Genomic DNA, 14,828 nt, shown 5'->3' with positions numbered 1-14,828 from the left:
ATCACCCTTGACGGCAGAGCCACCAACAACGCCCTCATCCCTCAACACTCGCAATTTCCTATGAACACACATGCAATCTCGCGTGCACGAACACCCATACAACCAAAATGTAGGGTCCCCCAACGAATTGACAAATTTCCGAACAGGTACGCACAACTAAAAACAATCCCGAACCCAATGGTCAGAACAATGCACGGCACTCCGTATCCGTACAGAAAGACAGTCTATACAGTACGTGCAGTCAGGATATCGCGATTACAAGCAGCAAAGTTCCACACAGGTCCCACATTATTCACAATCGCAAGCAGAACTGCAGGCAGACAACACATCGTTAACCCTGTCGTACCTTGCAGCAAAAAAAAATCATAAAAATAAACACGTCGCACACGGCAACCCACGGGATGTAAATGGCGACTCGACGCAACCGAATAAAAAATTAACTTCGCCATCGAGATAACATCCCCATGCCGCAACGCATAAACACTATTTGACACAGAGCAACCACAAGCAGACAGCGCGTCCATCTTCAACACACACACACAGCCCGAACTGCGCTCCGCGATCTCAAGCCATAACAACCAATCGCACCCCGGCACACGCAAGATGGGTGAGGTGTGTGCTAGGGCCATGTGCATATCGTCACGACTCGCCCGGGGCTGCAGCGAGCAGAGGACGGCAGGGTGGTGACTTGATACGCCTCGAAGAAATCGGACGGTGAGGGCGGCGTCCTCCCTTGACTGCTCTGGTGTCTCGCACACGAGCCAGGACGGGGGTGCTCCCGCCCAGGCAGCAGCAGCAACGGCGGCTTCCCCCGTGGCTACGGCCTCTCTCGTTGAAGGTGGTGAAGCAGCGTCGGCGTCCTCTCCTTGCGGCTCCTTCCCGCAAAACAGCTGCTTAGCAGCAGGATGCACACCACGTGGCGCCTCCGAAATGCCAGCGCACGGCCGCCTCTCCACCGCGATGTTCAAGATGGCGGCGTCCTGCCACGTGGTCGCTGGAGGACGTGTGCCGGTGGCTGTCTCTTCGTCGTCAGAAGATGTGACAAGTGGGTTACGCTTTTTCAAGTTCTCGGCCATCTTCCTCGAAGTTATTTTGCCTTGAAAAAGTCCACTTCTGACTCCAGTGTAATAAAAGACTCCGTCAGGCACTGCTGGTCTCCGTTGGTCTTTAATTCAAGTTCTTTCTCCGTTCCCCGCTAGTCTCCTCCACGGACCAGCGTCGTCTCGCGCGCGCCCCGCACACGCTTCCTCCTCAGCTCCTCCACTCTTCCTCACACCCCGCTGGTCCTGACAAGGGACCAGCGTCTCCTATCACGTGCCGCGCACGCTCCTCTCGCGTGCCACGCATGCTCCTCCGTTAGCTCCGACCAGCGTCTCCTCTCGCGTGCCGCGCACGCTCCTCTCGCGTGCCGTGCACGCTCTTCCGTCAGCTCCTCCTCGCGTGCGCCCCGCACACGCTCTCCCGTCAGTCGCTCCACTCCTCCCCGCTCCGCACACCGCTGGCCGACGGTGTGCCGAAGCCCCTTCAGCCAAGTGGCTGATGGCGCGGCGGCCACCCAACGTGGTCCCGCTTCTTCACTCCAACAACTGACCACGATCTCTTCCGGGCTTCCACTTATATCTTCTTTCCCACCTGACCCTGACTCCTCCCCTTCCGGATTGTCAGATCCGGCCTTCCCATACTGCCCTGCAGACCAGGCTCCGCCCCCCAATACCCCGGGCCGTGTGTAGGGGTCGGCACGGTTTGGCTCAAACCACCAAACCGCGGTTTGAACCGAACCAAATCGGTTTGGTTTGGCTCTGTTTGAACTGGTTCGGTTTGGTTTGGGGCTACGAAAACCGACTCGGTTTGGCTCGGACAGGGTGGAACCGGCTCAAACTAGTTTGGTTCAAGCCAACTTAAGAGGTTTGGTTTAGCTTAGTTTGGTTTGGTTTTGGTTTGGTTTGGTTCAGTCGTCGCTGGTTTGGTTTGGATTGCTCAATTTGAAACCAGTTTGAGTCGGTTCAAACCGTGCCGACCCCTAGCCGTGTGATTGGGCCAGAGTCCAGCAACAACCCCATTTACGCTCGTATTACACTTGTTTGACCAAATCTTCAATGACTGCAATGGTGTCAGGCACAGGAACTTTGGTTCTTTTGGTAAAGTCACATAGAATAAATAGAATAAACACGACGTTTCGATCGCAATAAAAGTGTTCGAAACGTCGTGGTAATTTTTTTATTTGCATGTATTATATTATTATTTATGCGTTTTATTATTTTTATTTTACGTGACTTTACCTGCGAGCAAACCACCTGGAGATAGTGAGATGTCCTTAATTAACTATAAGTACAGCTGAAGTGGTCTTACCAGTAAATGGTTGTAAGGTCTCAGACATAAATCGGGCCAGTTTGTAGGTGGGTGAGTCAATGGCGGAGATGATAGGACGAAGGGGTGTACCCTGTTTATGGATCTTTGGTAAGCCATACAATCTGGGTGGTCAAGCATCAGAGGGTTTTAAGGAAACCCGCTTGGTTGGTTCGATTAAAAATGTCGAATCGGTGATGATGTTGTTGGTTTTCGTAGCGAGGCTGTTCGTGGGATCTCTTTTACTTTTAGTATAACTACCATCATTAAGTAGGGCCTGAATTTTGTTATTTTATGTGGTTTTGTCCATGATGACTGTGGCATTGCCCTTGTCGGCTGAGAGGATGACGATATCATCTCTTTTTTTTATTAAGAAAGCTCAAAGCGCTCATCCATACTGATGTTTATCATAGGTGACTTAGAGTTTTTTAGGATTGTAGCGATTTCCGATCTTGCCACGTCTGTAATGATGTATCCCAAACCTTTGAGGGCTATGTAAACCTGGGCAATGATGTCATCAACTGGGATGTGTTTAGGGGTGACTGCGAAATTCAATCCTTTGTTGTGGCTTGGCTCTCCAACACACCGGTGTGCTGTACTCGTGACGAATTTGCATGTTCTGTTTACGTGACAACCCTTACTGGTTGTCTGTGTCTGGTGGTGGCGGGATTAACGACATATTTATGCGATCTAACCCAAAAAAACTATACCTAGTAAAATCACCAAGGAATGTCTGTCCTTAACGCGCATGACGTCACTCCACATCGACCAGCCCCTCTCATTAATAATCATTAACAGGTTACGTCCTCCTCATGGACCCCCTCCTCATTAATAATCATGAGCAGGTGACGTCACTCCACATGGAGCATCCCCCCCTGACTAATAATCATGAGCAGGTCACGTCACTCCACATCGAACAGCCCCCTCATTAATAATCATTAACAGGTTACGTCCTCCTCATGGACCCCCTCCTCATTAATAATCATGAGCAGGTGACGTCACTCCACATGGAGCACCCCCCCCCTCACTAATAATCATGAGCAGGTCACGTCACTCCACATCGAACAGCCCCCTCATTAATAATCATTATAAGGTAACGTCCTCCAAATGGACACCCCCCGCCATTCATAATAATAAACGGCTGACGTCACTCCACATGGGGGGCCGAGGCGCTTCCTCCCCCCTCCTCAGCGTCAACTTACAACCCTCACTACAAAGGCAGAACCCTCACGTCACGCGATCTCCGTAACGCTGTTGAGATATAGAAGCAAACAGAGGGTCCAATGAGATCAGCTCCCGTGTAAGGCGCGAGCTGCATGCATCGTGAGAGGCGACGAGGCTGGGAGACGTTCCACCAGCAGTGGATTGATCAATATCTGATGATGATTATGACGACACCAACACACGCCGTCCCCCCCACCCACCAATGCGAGATTCCCATCGAGAAGTCACTTCGCCGCTTCCTCTCTGGAGGGGGTGGGGGAGGTGGGGCGGAGGTGGAGATGGGTGGTTGGTGGAGGTGGGCATGGGTAGGGGGGTGGTGTAGGTGGGGATGGTTTCTGATCCATCAGCGTTGCCGAGTGAATGAGCCCCACCTGAGCAAGTGCCTGCCGCGCCACTCATTGAGGCGCTCGACTCGTTGGTCGCGCCATTAAGCACCACGACGCACGCACCGGGATGGTCGCGCGCCCCAATGCGCCATTGACTCCTCGCGCTCATTGGCCGCGAGTTTATTGGGCACGTGGCTCCAATCATCACCCCCCCCCCCCACCAAAAGCCCGCACCTCGCTGGGTATAAAGCAGAGATGTGGCGAGGAGGTGTGAGGGACACAGATTCGCTTTTTCCAGCCTCATCGCTAGCAACACTACGAAAAGATGCAGTCATCGGCGAGTCTCATGCTGGTGGGCGCGGTGCTGATGGCGCTGGGAGGCTGTGAGTACTCGCGCTGCTGCCAGGCACCCAGGGATCGATTTGGATCGAAGGGGGCTCGAAGCTACGATGGTTTTAGAGACCCATTTTGGTTATTTTACTTTCTCCCCTTTTACTGTTCACCACCAACCGTCCCCGATGCCGACTCCATTACCATTGTTCTACAGTGGCTACTTGCGTGCATTTTTGTGCCATTTCTCCTACCAACAACGAATGCGGTCGTACTAGTTCGCGAATCCATGGGCTTTGATTTACCATCGCCAATTCCCACCCCGATCCCAGGGACCACGAGGGGCTGCGTGGACGCCGCGACGATTCGTGGTGACCCAGGAGCGTGGCGGCAGGTGGCCCAGTCCGGGGAGATCTCGAAACTGAACCTGGCTGTGAGTAACGCATCGTGTGACAAACGATTCGGAAAGCTCGGTGGAATTCTGTGGTGCATCTGCCGGTCGCCTTGGTCTGTTAAAAACTACAATCTTGTTATGAGTGTAAGCGAATCTCTCTGCCAGGACTGGCCGAAATGTGCATCTGACATGCCACGGGTGAGTGCAGCTAAATTAGTAGGGAATGGCAGTGTTGTGGGAAGCTGCGTCTTGACTCATGATGACCCGCGTACTGTCCCCTGACCCTATGCCAGGTCCGGCACCACGTTCAAAATGAAGCTGCCCACTTGCTAACTGGAGACGAAACTGCGACATCCGCGGCGCCGGCCACGGAGGAGCCCAAGACGCTGGAGCCGGCCACGGAGGAGCCCAAGACGCTGGAGCCGGCCACGGAGGAGCCCAAGACGCTGGAGCCGGCCACGGAGGAGCCCAAGACGCTGGAGCCGGCCACGGAGGAGCCCAAGACGCTGGAGCCGGCCACGGAGGAGCCCAAGACGCTGGAGCCGGCCACGGAGGAGCCCAAGACGCTGGAGCCGGCCACGGAGGAGCCCAAGACGCTGGAGCCGGCCACGGAGGAGCCCAAGACGCTGGAGCCGGCCACGGAGGAGCCCAAGACGCTGGAGCCGGCCACGGAGGAGCCCAAGACGCTGGAGCCGGCCACGGAGGAGCCCAAGACGCTGGAGCCGGCCACGGAGGAGCCCAAGACGCTGGAGCCGGCCACGGAGGAGCCCAAGACGCTGGAGCCGGCCACGGAGGAGCCCAAGACGCTGGAGCCGGCCACGGAGGAGCCCAAGACGCTGGAGCCGGCCACGGAGGAGCCCAAGACGCTGGAGCCGGCCACGGAGGAGCCCAAGACGCTGGAGCCGGCCACGGAGGAGCCCAAGACGCTGGAGCCGGCCACGGAGGAGCCCAAGACGCTGGAGCCGGCCACGGAGGAGCCCAAGACGCTGGAGCCGGCCACGGAGGAGCCCAAGACGCTGGAGCCGGCCACGGAGGAGCCCAAGTAACGCCATTGCAGCTTTTCTGACGCCGGAGGCTGTTGGAGGCTCCTCCTCCGGGTCGCACGTGGGGCCAAATATCCCTTTTTGGAGCCGCTTTAGCCGGTCGTTAATTCTGACGCTCTGGGCATCCCTAATCCCGCTCCTTTGTCCCAATTGCTCAATAAAGATGATCTTGACTTGATGCTGCGTCCCGATTCGTGGTTTAACTTGCGTGAGTTGCACCGCCCTCCAACGTGAAAGGTTATTTTGTGAACCGCAAAGCGGTTGCCAAGCCATGAGCTGTTTTATCCACTGAGGGATTGGAGGCTTTTTCAATGAGGTCCTTTGTCTCATGATGCCACAGTATCCTTGGGTTCGAGGAGCTTGGTGGCCTTCACACCATGGGGTTCATGGACGTTGCTCATGCGAAGGTGGACGATTGACGCACGTGCTCTAGGAGCATGGGTGGAATCTTCCCGTTTGACTTGTGGGGGGAGGCAATTGGCGATACCGCTGTGGCTCTTGACCAGACACTGCGCGTGTAACGGCCTGAGCGCGAGCACTGCTGGCTGCATCAGTCGGTGCAGAGCCTCCACGTGTGGGGGACGTCCATTGCGCAACGTGACTAATGAACCCCAGCAAGAGCCGACTGAAATTCGTCGCAAACTTACCCCCCGTATAGACACCTGGAGCTATTCATGACTCCTAGCAATGTATAGAGGCCCACTCTACAGGCGATCCTCTACTTACTAACCAGCTTCGTTGAAATGTTAAACAAATTGGTATTGACTCAACGCAAAAACTCGCACTTGCCACGTAAAAAAATGCTTTAAAGGCGCGATCCTCTGCGAGATGTAATGAGTCTGCCTCGCGCAGGGAGTGCGTGCCATCGTGCTGAGTAGCGGTCGTGTCGAGGTTTTTCACGCTGCGGTACGGAAGCTGACTATAAGAGGTTTTCGTTTGGATCTCGTAAATATAGACCTGTCGTTAAACCCGATACGGCCAACTTTTAAGGGTTGTCTAAATACAACCTGCGATTTCGTCACTAGTACAGCACACCGGTGTGATGGATAGCCAAGTGGTCACCACGTCTATGCCGTTCAGGACCGAAACAGGTGGACTTCTCCACAAATCGGGCTATCGCCTGATGAAGCTATTTCTAATTACTGGCGAAACGTCGTACTTTGATTGTAAATGTTGCGGCTTGGCTCTCCAACACACCGGTGTGCTGTACTAGTAACGAATTGGCATGTTCTGTTTACGTGACAACCCATACTAGTCTGTTGGGTGGTTGCGGGCTTAACAACATCTACGCGATCTAACTCAAAAACCTATTCTACCTACTATAATCACCCAGGAATGTCTGAACGCTCGTGACGTCACTCCACATCGAGCAGCCCCTGCACTATGAATGAGACATTTTGTCATCCTTGCTCTCCAGATCGCAATAAAGTTTCTTGGGTACAAGTTTGACTCGACTTATGAAATTACAAGTAACATTCACAATAAGGAAAGTTGCAGGCTTCGTTAACTAGGCCTTGTAGTTATCGTAACATTTTAACAGCATTATAAAGGCATTTACATCACTATACCGGTCATTCTAACATAACAGCATTGCCAATATTATAAGAACATAAACGAACTTACAGACAATGCTTCTTAAAGTCCCACAATGGACAATTGCGGCTGGCTTCACTGGGACGCGATGTGTGCCGCCATCTTGAATTATGTGTGTAATGGCCGACGCCCGCGTGGTTGAGCGGGAATCTTAAATCGCAACTTCCTGGTCACGTGACCAAACTTAGCATCAAAAACAGGAAATTCCTGTGTACATAAGCCCCACATCTGCCGTGAGGCAAGACACCTGCCGTGAGGCAGAACACTTTCGGTAAAGTCACGTAGATAGGTGTAATAAAAACTTCGACGACAATAGACTGTCGTATTTATTTATTTATTTGCTTATTTATTTATTTATTTATCGCCGCTAGACAGCTCCGCGTTATTCCACACTATCTCCATCGCTACGCGTTGCGCGGCGTGAGTTGGTATCCTCCGCACTCGCTCACTCTCCCGCTCCCGCTCCCACGCACCGCTGGCAGACGGCGCGCAGGGAGACCGTCTCCGGACCGCCACGTGGCCGATGGCGTCCCGGAGGCGCGAGACGTGGTCCCACTTCCAGACTTCCCACACTGACCCAGAGTCCCTTCCAGCTTCCCCTTATCACCCCCTCCTGCGTCACCAAGCCCCACTACTAGCCACGCCCCCTTACGAATCTTCTAGATGGTACCCCACTAGCACCCTCCGGCTCTGCCCTTGAACTCTAGCCCAGATACTCCCTGTCACCCGATTGGCTTAGAGGCTGGAGCCGGCCACGGAGGAGCCGAAAAGAACCAAAGAATAATTCCTGCAGTCACGAAAGCTCCAAAATTAAGATTGAACCACTTCTACGGGGAAGTTTTAAGCTTATCCTTTTTCTTTCTGGCTATTTGTTCTCTCTACCTGTGTCCTCTCTTTGGAATTTTCACACTTAAAATTCTAACTTAGCAAATTTTGAAACACGTAATCAACCAGGCTATGCGTTAATTGTGTGTTAACCGACTCTCTGTGTTGTATTACATCACATTTCGATATTTTGCTAGGTTATTTAATTTTCGTGTGCCTGTCTCCTAATTTTCTATTTTGCGTGCCCGTTTTCAATTTTGCGTGCCCGTTCCACATTGTCATCTTACTTGCAACAGCAGTACGTTGCCGTACACTCATTGATATGCTAATTCTCTCTGCCCCCTCCCTCTCTCCGTCCCCGCCCCCCCCCTCTCTATATTTAAGGGACCGTCACAGAAACGACCCCTCTCTTTGTGCCGATTTGTGTCCTCTCTCTGTGTGCCGTTGTGATGTCTGTCTGCTTGTATGTCTGTCTATAGTTTTCTAGTTAGATTTTTGTTGCTATTTCTTTTATACCTGATGATGATTGCTTGTGTTGCAATCGAAACGTCGTAATATGTTATTTTAATTTATTATTTTATTTTTAGACGTGACTTAACCGAAAAGAACCAAAGAATAATTCCTGCAGTCACGAAAGCTCCTAAATTAAGATTGAACCACTTCTACGGGGAAGTTTTAAGCTTATCCTTTTTCTTTCTGGCTATTTGTTCTCTCTACCTGTGTCCTCTCTTTGGAATTTTCACACTTAAAATTCTAACTTAGCAAATTTTGAAACACGTAATCAACCAGGCTATGCGTTAATTGTGTGTTAACCGACTCTCTGTGTTGTATTACATCACATTTCGATATTTTGCTAGGTTATTTAATTTTCGTGTGCCTGTCTCCTAATTTTCAATTTTGCGTGCCCGTTTTCAATTTTGCGTGCCCGTTCCACATTGTCATCTTACTTGCAACAGCAGTACGTTGCCGTACACTCATTGATATGCTAATTCTCTCTGCCCCCTCCCTCTCTCCGTCCCCGCCCCCCCTCTCTATATTTAAGGGACCGTCACAGAAACGACCCCTCTCTTTGTGCCGATTTGTGTCCTCTCTCTGTGTGCCGTTGTGATGTCTGTCTGCTTGTATGTCTGTCTATAGTTTTCTAGTTAGATTTTTGTTGCCATTTCTTTTATACCTGATGATGATTGCTTGTGTTGCAATCGAAACGTCGTAATATGTTATTTTAATTTATTATTTTATTTTTAGACGTGACTTAACAGAAAAGAACCAAAGAATAATTCCTGCAGTCACGAAAGCTCCTAAATTAAGAATTAGCATTTTTATGAGAGATTAGCATGTTAATAGAAATCGTAAAGCACGCAACCGAGGGGTAGTTGGCGCGCGAAGTGGCTGTGTTGGTCTGAATCATGTGAACGCGCAAGTTTGAAATGGGCGTAAAGAACAACTAACATCGGAAATTGGTGGGATGGGAACATCAAAGCCAATTACGACTTAAACTGGTTGGTAACGTTCTTTCAATGATTGATCAGTTTGTACCCATATTCTCGGTTGAAATTGTGTCTGTGTCTATATATATGTGTAATAAATGATGCTGACAACACACAGCTTGGTCTCCGTCCCTCTTTTATTCCTTGTTATGCCGCTCACACTCTGCTGGTCCCGATAGTGGACCGGCTGTTCCTCTTGCGCGCCCCGCGCGCCCTTCCCATCAATCGCCCTCCTCCCTGCTCCCGCACACCGTTGGCTGACGGATTGCTTGGAGTCGTCTCCAGCCACATGGCTGATGGTGCAGAAGACCTCCCACGACCCAATGTGGTCCCACTCCGTGACTACGCCAACTGCCCCTCACACGTCATCCTGTCTCCAACTTACACCACGCCCTTTCCGAACCTTCCAGATTACGCCGTTCACTTAGCGCCCCCCCCCCGGTTCCGCCCTTACGCTCCGCCCCTGATCTTCTGGACCGGAGGTGGTCGATGGACCTTCCCATATGCCCACATTACTGGGCCCCACTCCCAATACGCCGGGCCGTCTGATTGGCCCAGAGCTGAGCGACAAAACCTCGCTTACAAATCTTTGTTGATAGCCAGTGGGCTTGCAAAGTACCTTTATCAAGGTGAAATCAATTTTGTGTGAGCCGACCGCATTAAAACAATGATCAGCCACAGCTGAGGTATTGGTCCGACCGTGTTTCAGATCTGCCTTATGTTCACGAACACAGTCCGAGACATGTCGCTTAGTTTCCCCAATGTAACTCCTACCACAGACACAACTTAGTTTGTAGATGCTGGGGTATTGCATAGGATCACACCCTTCACAGATGGGATCAGATCACGAATTTTATGTACTGTGTTAAATCGAACCTGCATCTTGTGTTTGCTCATGATTTTGGAAATATTTTTAGTGACCCCTACTATGTATGGCAACTTGATGGTTATGAACGGGTCCTCAGATGGTTATTTCCCAACGGTTGGGGTGATAGCTTTACGGATTGTGTAGTCTGAATATCCATTCATCTTGAGAGCCTGGTGTGGATGCCTGGATGGCATCTGGCTCATAGTTTTCCATGAAAATATTAGCTACACCTGGAGATCAGGGAGAACCCATTGGGGTACCTTCAACTTGTTTGGAGAAAGTTCCATTCCAGGTGAAGTAAGTGTGGTGAGGCAGTGTTCCACCATGAATGGTACATCAGCATTCAGTCCTTGTGTAATAAAAGACTCCGTCAGGCACTGCTGGTCTCAAGTTCTTTCTCCGTACCCCACTGGTCTCCTCCGCGGACCAGCGTCGTCTCGCGCGCACCCCGCACGCGCTTCCTCCTCAGCTCCTCCACTCTTCCTCACACCCCGCTGGTCCTGACAAGGGACCAGCGTCTCCTCTCGCGTGCCGCGCACGCTCCTCCGTTAGCTCCGACCAGTGTCTCTTCTCGCGTGCCGCGCACGCTCCTCTCGCATGCCGCGCACGCTCTTCCGTCAGCTCCTCCTAGCACGCGCCCGCACGCGCTCTCCCGTCAGTCGCTCCACTCCTCCCCGCTCCGCACACCACTGGCCGACAGTGTGCCGAAGCCCCATCAGCCACGTGGCTGATGGCGCGGCGGCCACCCAACGTGGTCCCGCTTCTTCACTCCAACAACTGACCCCGATCTCTTCCGGGCTCCCACTTATATCTTCTTTCCCACGTGACCCTGACTCCTCCCCTTCCGGATCGTCAGATCCGGCCTTCCCATACTGCCCTGCAAACCAGGCTCCACCCCCCAATACCCCGGGCCGTGTGATTGGGCCAGAGCCCGCAAACAACCCCATTTACGCTCGCAATACATGACCCCCCCCCCCTGATGAAAAAGCCAGCCGTCCCGGCTGCAATAGGATAAAATAATGCGAGCGACAGCATCACAATCAGGAATCACCAGACACAACGGAGAGTACAATGACAACACAATTAACGAAAGGGAAGGGATTAGGATCCGGTACGGAACACCGGCCCGTCCTCGGTGCAACAAGCAAGAAAGAATTAAGGAATGGAAGGCAATGCACAACAACGGTAACCGACACGCAAGAACGGCAGACTCGCATAAATCAGGAATGCGGTGTCTTAGAGCGTGTCCGTGTTGCTGGTCCATCCGCCTGGCTCAAGTCTAACTTCAGAGAACAACTGGTAGAGTAGGAGTGACGAACAGGCGCTCCACTCCCCCTTCAAGTCCACATCCGGTTAGCACAACCGGTGACACCCAGCGTGGCAGGCACCGAAGATCTGTGACGAGAAGGAGAACCCAACCCCCTGAGGCATAGCACCACGAACGCACATCCGCATGTCGTACACGAAAGCCACCCGGCCCCAGGGTAGTGGAGATGAACGTAATCCGCCCGGCGTGAGGAGAAACCCAATAAATACACAAAAATCGACGCGATGGATGCCCCAGTATCTACATTTTAGCAAAAGAATATTATTTACACGTGACAACAAAAATTTTCCTGCTCTTGCCCATCAGCAGTCCTCCCTTGAGGACCAGCACAGACATCTCACGTACTCCTCCCCCTTAGTCAGACACGGGCCACTATGCTGCTGTTACCCCGATGGGCGCCAACACGCCAGCATTGCGCACAACACGCAATGCACGCACACAAGAGTCAAGGGATGAGATCCATAACCGCATCCCCACGGCTCGACGTGTATCCTTATAATGGCGGCGGCACACGCGAAGCGCCCCCACCGAGGTTTCCTGCGCTCAAAATGGCAGCGGTACGCACGCCCTCGCGTGCTCAAAATGGCGGCCCCATGCGCCGAGCGCATCCCCGCGATTTCCCACGCTAGCCAAAATGGCGGCCCAACGTGCGACCAATTCGGCAGTTTTTCTCGTGCGTGCACCCCAGCTGCCCCTTGCTGGGGGTCACAACACACATCCCCTGTCACGTTTAAACAACCCCCAACGATACAACGCATCGCCGCTGCTCACAGCAGTCGTATCGGGGAAATTTTTAACCCATAGTTGACCAAGACACATTGCTCATACACACCAACTCGCAATGCAACCCCTGGTCGCACGCAATCAACGGAAAGAGCGACGCCACTTGGCGGCAATTTACGGCCCCATCACCCTTGAAGGCAGAGCCACCAACAACGCCCTCATCCCTCAACACTCGCAATTTCCTATGAACGCACATGCAATCTCGTGTGCACGAACACCCATACAACCAAAATGTAGGGTCCCCCAACGAATTGACAAATTTCCGAACAGGTACGCACAACTAATAACAATCCCGAACCCAATGGTCAGAACAATGCACCGCACTCCGTATCCGTACAGAAAGACAGTCTATACAGTACGTGCAGTCAGGATATCGCGATTACAAGCAGCAAAGTTCCACACAGGTCCCACATTATACACAATCGCAAGCAGAACTGCAGGCAGACAACACACCGTTAACCCTGTCGTACCTTGCAGCAAAAAAAAATCATAAAAATAAACACGTCGCACACGGCAACCCACGGGATGTTAATGGCGACTCGACGCAACCGAATTAAAAATTAACTTCGCCATCGAGATAACATCCCCATGCCGCAACGCATAAACACTATTTGACACAGAGCAACCACAAGCAGACAGCGCGTCCATCCTCAACACACACACACAGCCCGAACTGCGTTCCGCAATCTCAAGCCATAACAACCAATCGCACCCCGGCACACGCAAGATGGGTGAGGTGTGTGCTAGGGCCGTGCGCATATCGTCACGACTCGCTCGGGGCTGCAGCGAGCAGAGGACGGCAGGGTGGTGACTTGAGATGCCTCGAAGAACTCGGACGGTGAGCGCGGCGTCCTCCCTTGACTGCTCTGGTGTCTCGCACACGAGCCAGGACGGGGGTGCTCCCGCCCAGGCAGCAGCAGCAACGGCGGCTTCCCCCGTGGCTACGGCCTCTCTCGTTGAAGGTGGTGAAGCAGCGTCGGCGTCCTCTCCTTGCGGCTCCTTCCCACAAAACAGCTGCTTAGCAGCAGGATGCACACCACGTGGCGCCTCCGAAATGCCAGCGCACGGCCGCCTCTCCACCGCGATGTTCAAGATGGCGGCGTCCTGCCACGTGGTCGCTGGAGGACGTGTGCCGGTGGCTGTCTCTTCGTCGTCAGAAGATGTAACAAGTGGGTTACGCTTTTTCAAGTTCTCGGCCATCTTCCTCGAAGTTATTTTGCCTTGAAAAAGTCCACTTCTGACTCCAGTGTAATAAAAGACTCCGTCAGGCACTGCTGGTCTCCGTTGGTCTTTAATTCAAGTTCTTTCTCCGTTCCCCGCTATTCTCCTCCACGGACCAGCGTCGTCTCGCGCGCGCCCCGCACGCGCTTCCTCCTCAGCTCCTCCACTCTTCCTCACACCCCGCTGGTCCTGACAAGGGACCAGCGTCTCCTATCACGTGCCGCGCACGCTCCTCTCGCGTGCCACGCATGCTCCTCCGTTAGCTCCGACCAGCGTCTCCTCTCGCGTGCCGCGCACGCTCCTCTCGCGTGCCGTGCACGCTCTTCCGTCAGCTCCTCCTCGCGTGCGCCTCGCACACGCTCTCCCGTCAGTCGCTCCACTCCTCCCTGCTCCGCACACCGCTGGCCGACGGTGTGCCGAAGCCCCTTCAGCCAAGTGGCTGATGGCGCGGCGGCCACCCAACGTGGTCCCGCTTCTTCACTCCAACAACTGACCACGATCTCTTCCGGGCTTCCACTTATATCTTCTTTCCCACCTGACCCTGACTCCTCCCCTTCCGGATTGTCAGATCCGGCCTTCCCATACTGCCCTGCAGACCAGGCTCCGCCCCCCAATACCCTGGGCCGTGTGATTGGGCCAGAGTCCAGCAACAACCCCATTTATGCTCGTACTACACTTGTTTGACCAAATCTTCAATGACTGCAATGGTGTCAGGCACAGGAACTTTGGTTCTTTTGGTAAAGTCACGTAGAATAAATAGAATAAACACGACGTTTCGATCGCAATAAAAGTGGTCGAAACGTCGTGGTAATTTTTTTATTTGCATGTATTATTTTATTATTTATGCATTTCATTATTTTTATTTTACGTGACTTTACCTACGAGCAAACCACCTGGAGATAGTGAGATGTCCTTAATTAACGATAAGTACAGCTGAAGTGGTCTTACCAGTAAATGGTTGTAAGGTCTCAGACAGAAATCGGGCCAGTTTGTAGGTGGGTAAGTCAATGGCGGAGATGATAGGACGAAGGGGTGTACCCTGTTTATGGATCTTTGGTAAG

The 14,828-nt window shown here is 52.7% G+C and overlaps 1 protein-coding gene across 1 annotated transcript; it reads left to right on the top strand.

The window, feature by feature from the left end:
• The first annotated feature begins 4,174 nt into the window (after positions 1 to 4,174).
• LOC144941879 (uncharacterized) lies at positions 4,175 to 5,813 on the top strand. The gene is made up of 3 exons (XM_078868379.1): positions 4,175 to 4,279; positions 4,559 to 4,659; positions 4,914 to 5,813. Exons 1-3 carry the CDS (start codon positions 4,222 to 4,224, stop codon positions 5,664 to 5,666), a joined length of 912 nt encoding a protein of 303 aa, XP_078724505.1. The 5' UTR covers positions 4,175 to 4,221; the 3' UTR covers positions 5,667 to 5,813.
• Positions 5,814 to 14,828: the final 9,015 nt, after the last annotated feature.

The sequence above is a fragment of the Lampetra fluviatilis genome, chromosome 25 (assembly GCF_964198595.1).
Source record: "Lampetra fluviatilis chromosome 25, kcLamFluv1.1, whole genome shotgun sequence".
In the NCBI taxonomy this organism is placed as follows: domain Eukaryota; kingdom Metazoa; phylum Chordata; class Hyperoartia; order Petromyzontiformes; family Petromyzontidae; genus Lampetra; species Lampetra fluviatilis.
The sequence above is the reverse complement of the archived record's forward strand: the minus strand, read 5'-3'. Positions and strand labels throughout refer to the sequence as shown.

What these genes read in the sequence shown, in the direction of transcription:
- LOC144941879 (XM_078868379.1), top strand. Translation starts at nt 4,222, where the DNA reads ATGCAGTCATCGGCGAGTCTCATGCTGGTGGGCGCGGTGCTGATGGCG. An exon ending in GCTGATGGCGCTGGGAGGCT is followed by an intron (nt 4,280 to 4,558) that starts GTGAGTACTCGC and finishes CCCCGATCCCAG; the next exon opens with GGACCACGAGGGGCTGCGTG. An exon ending in TCTCGAAACTGAACCTGGCT is followed by an intron (nt 4,660 to 4,913) that starts GTGAGTAACGCA and finishes ACCCTATGCCAG; the next exon opens with GTCCGGCACCACGTTCAAAA.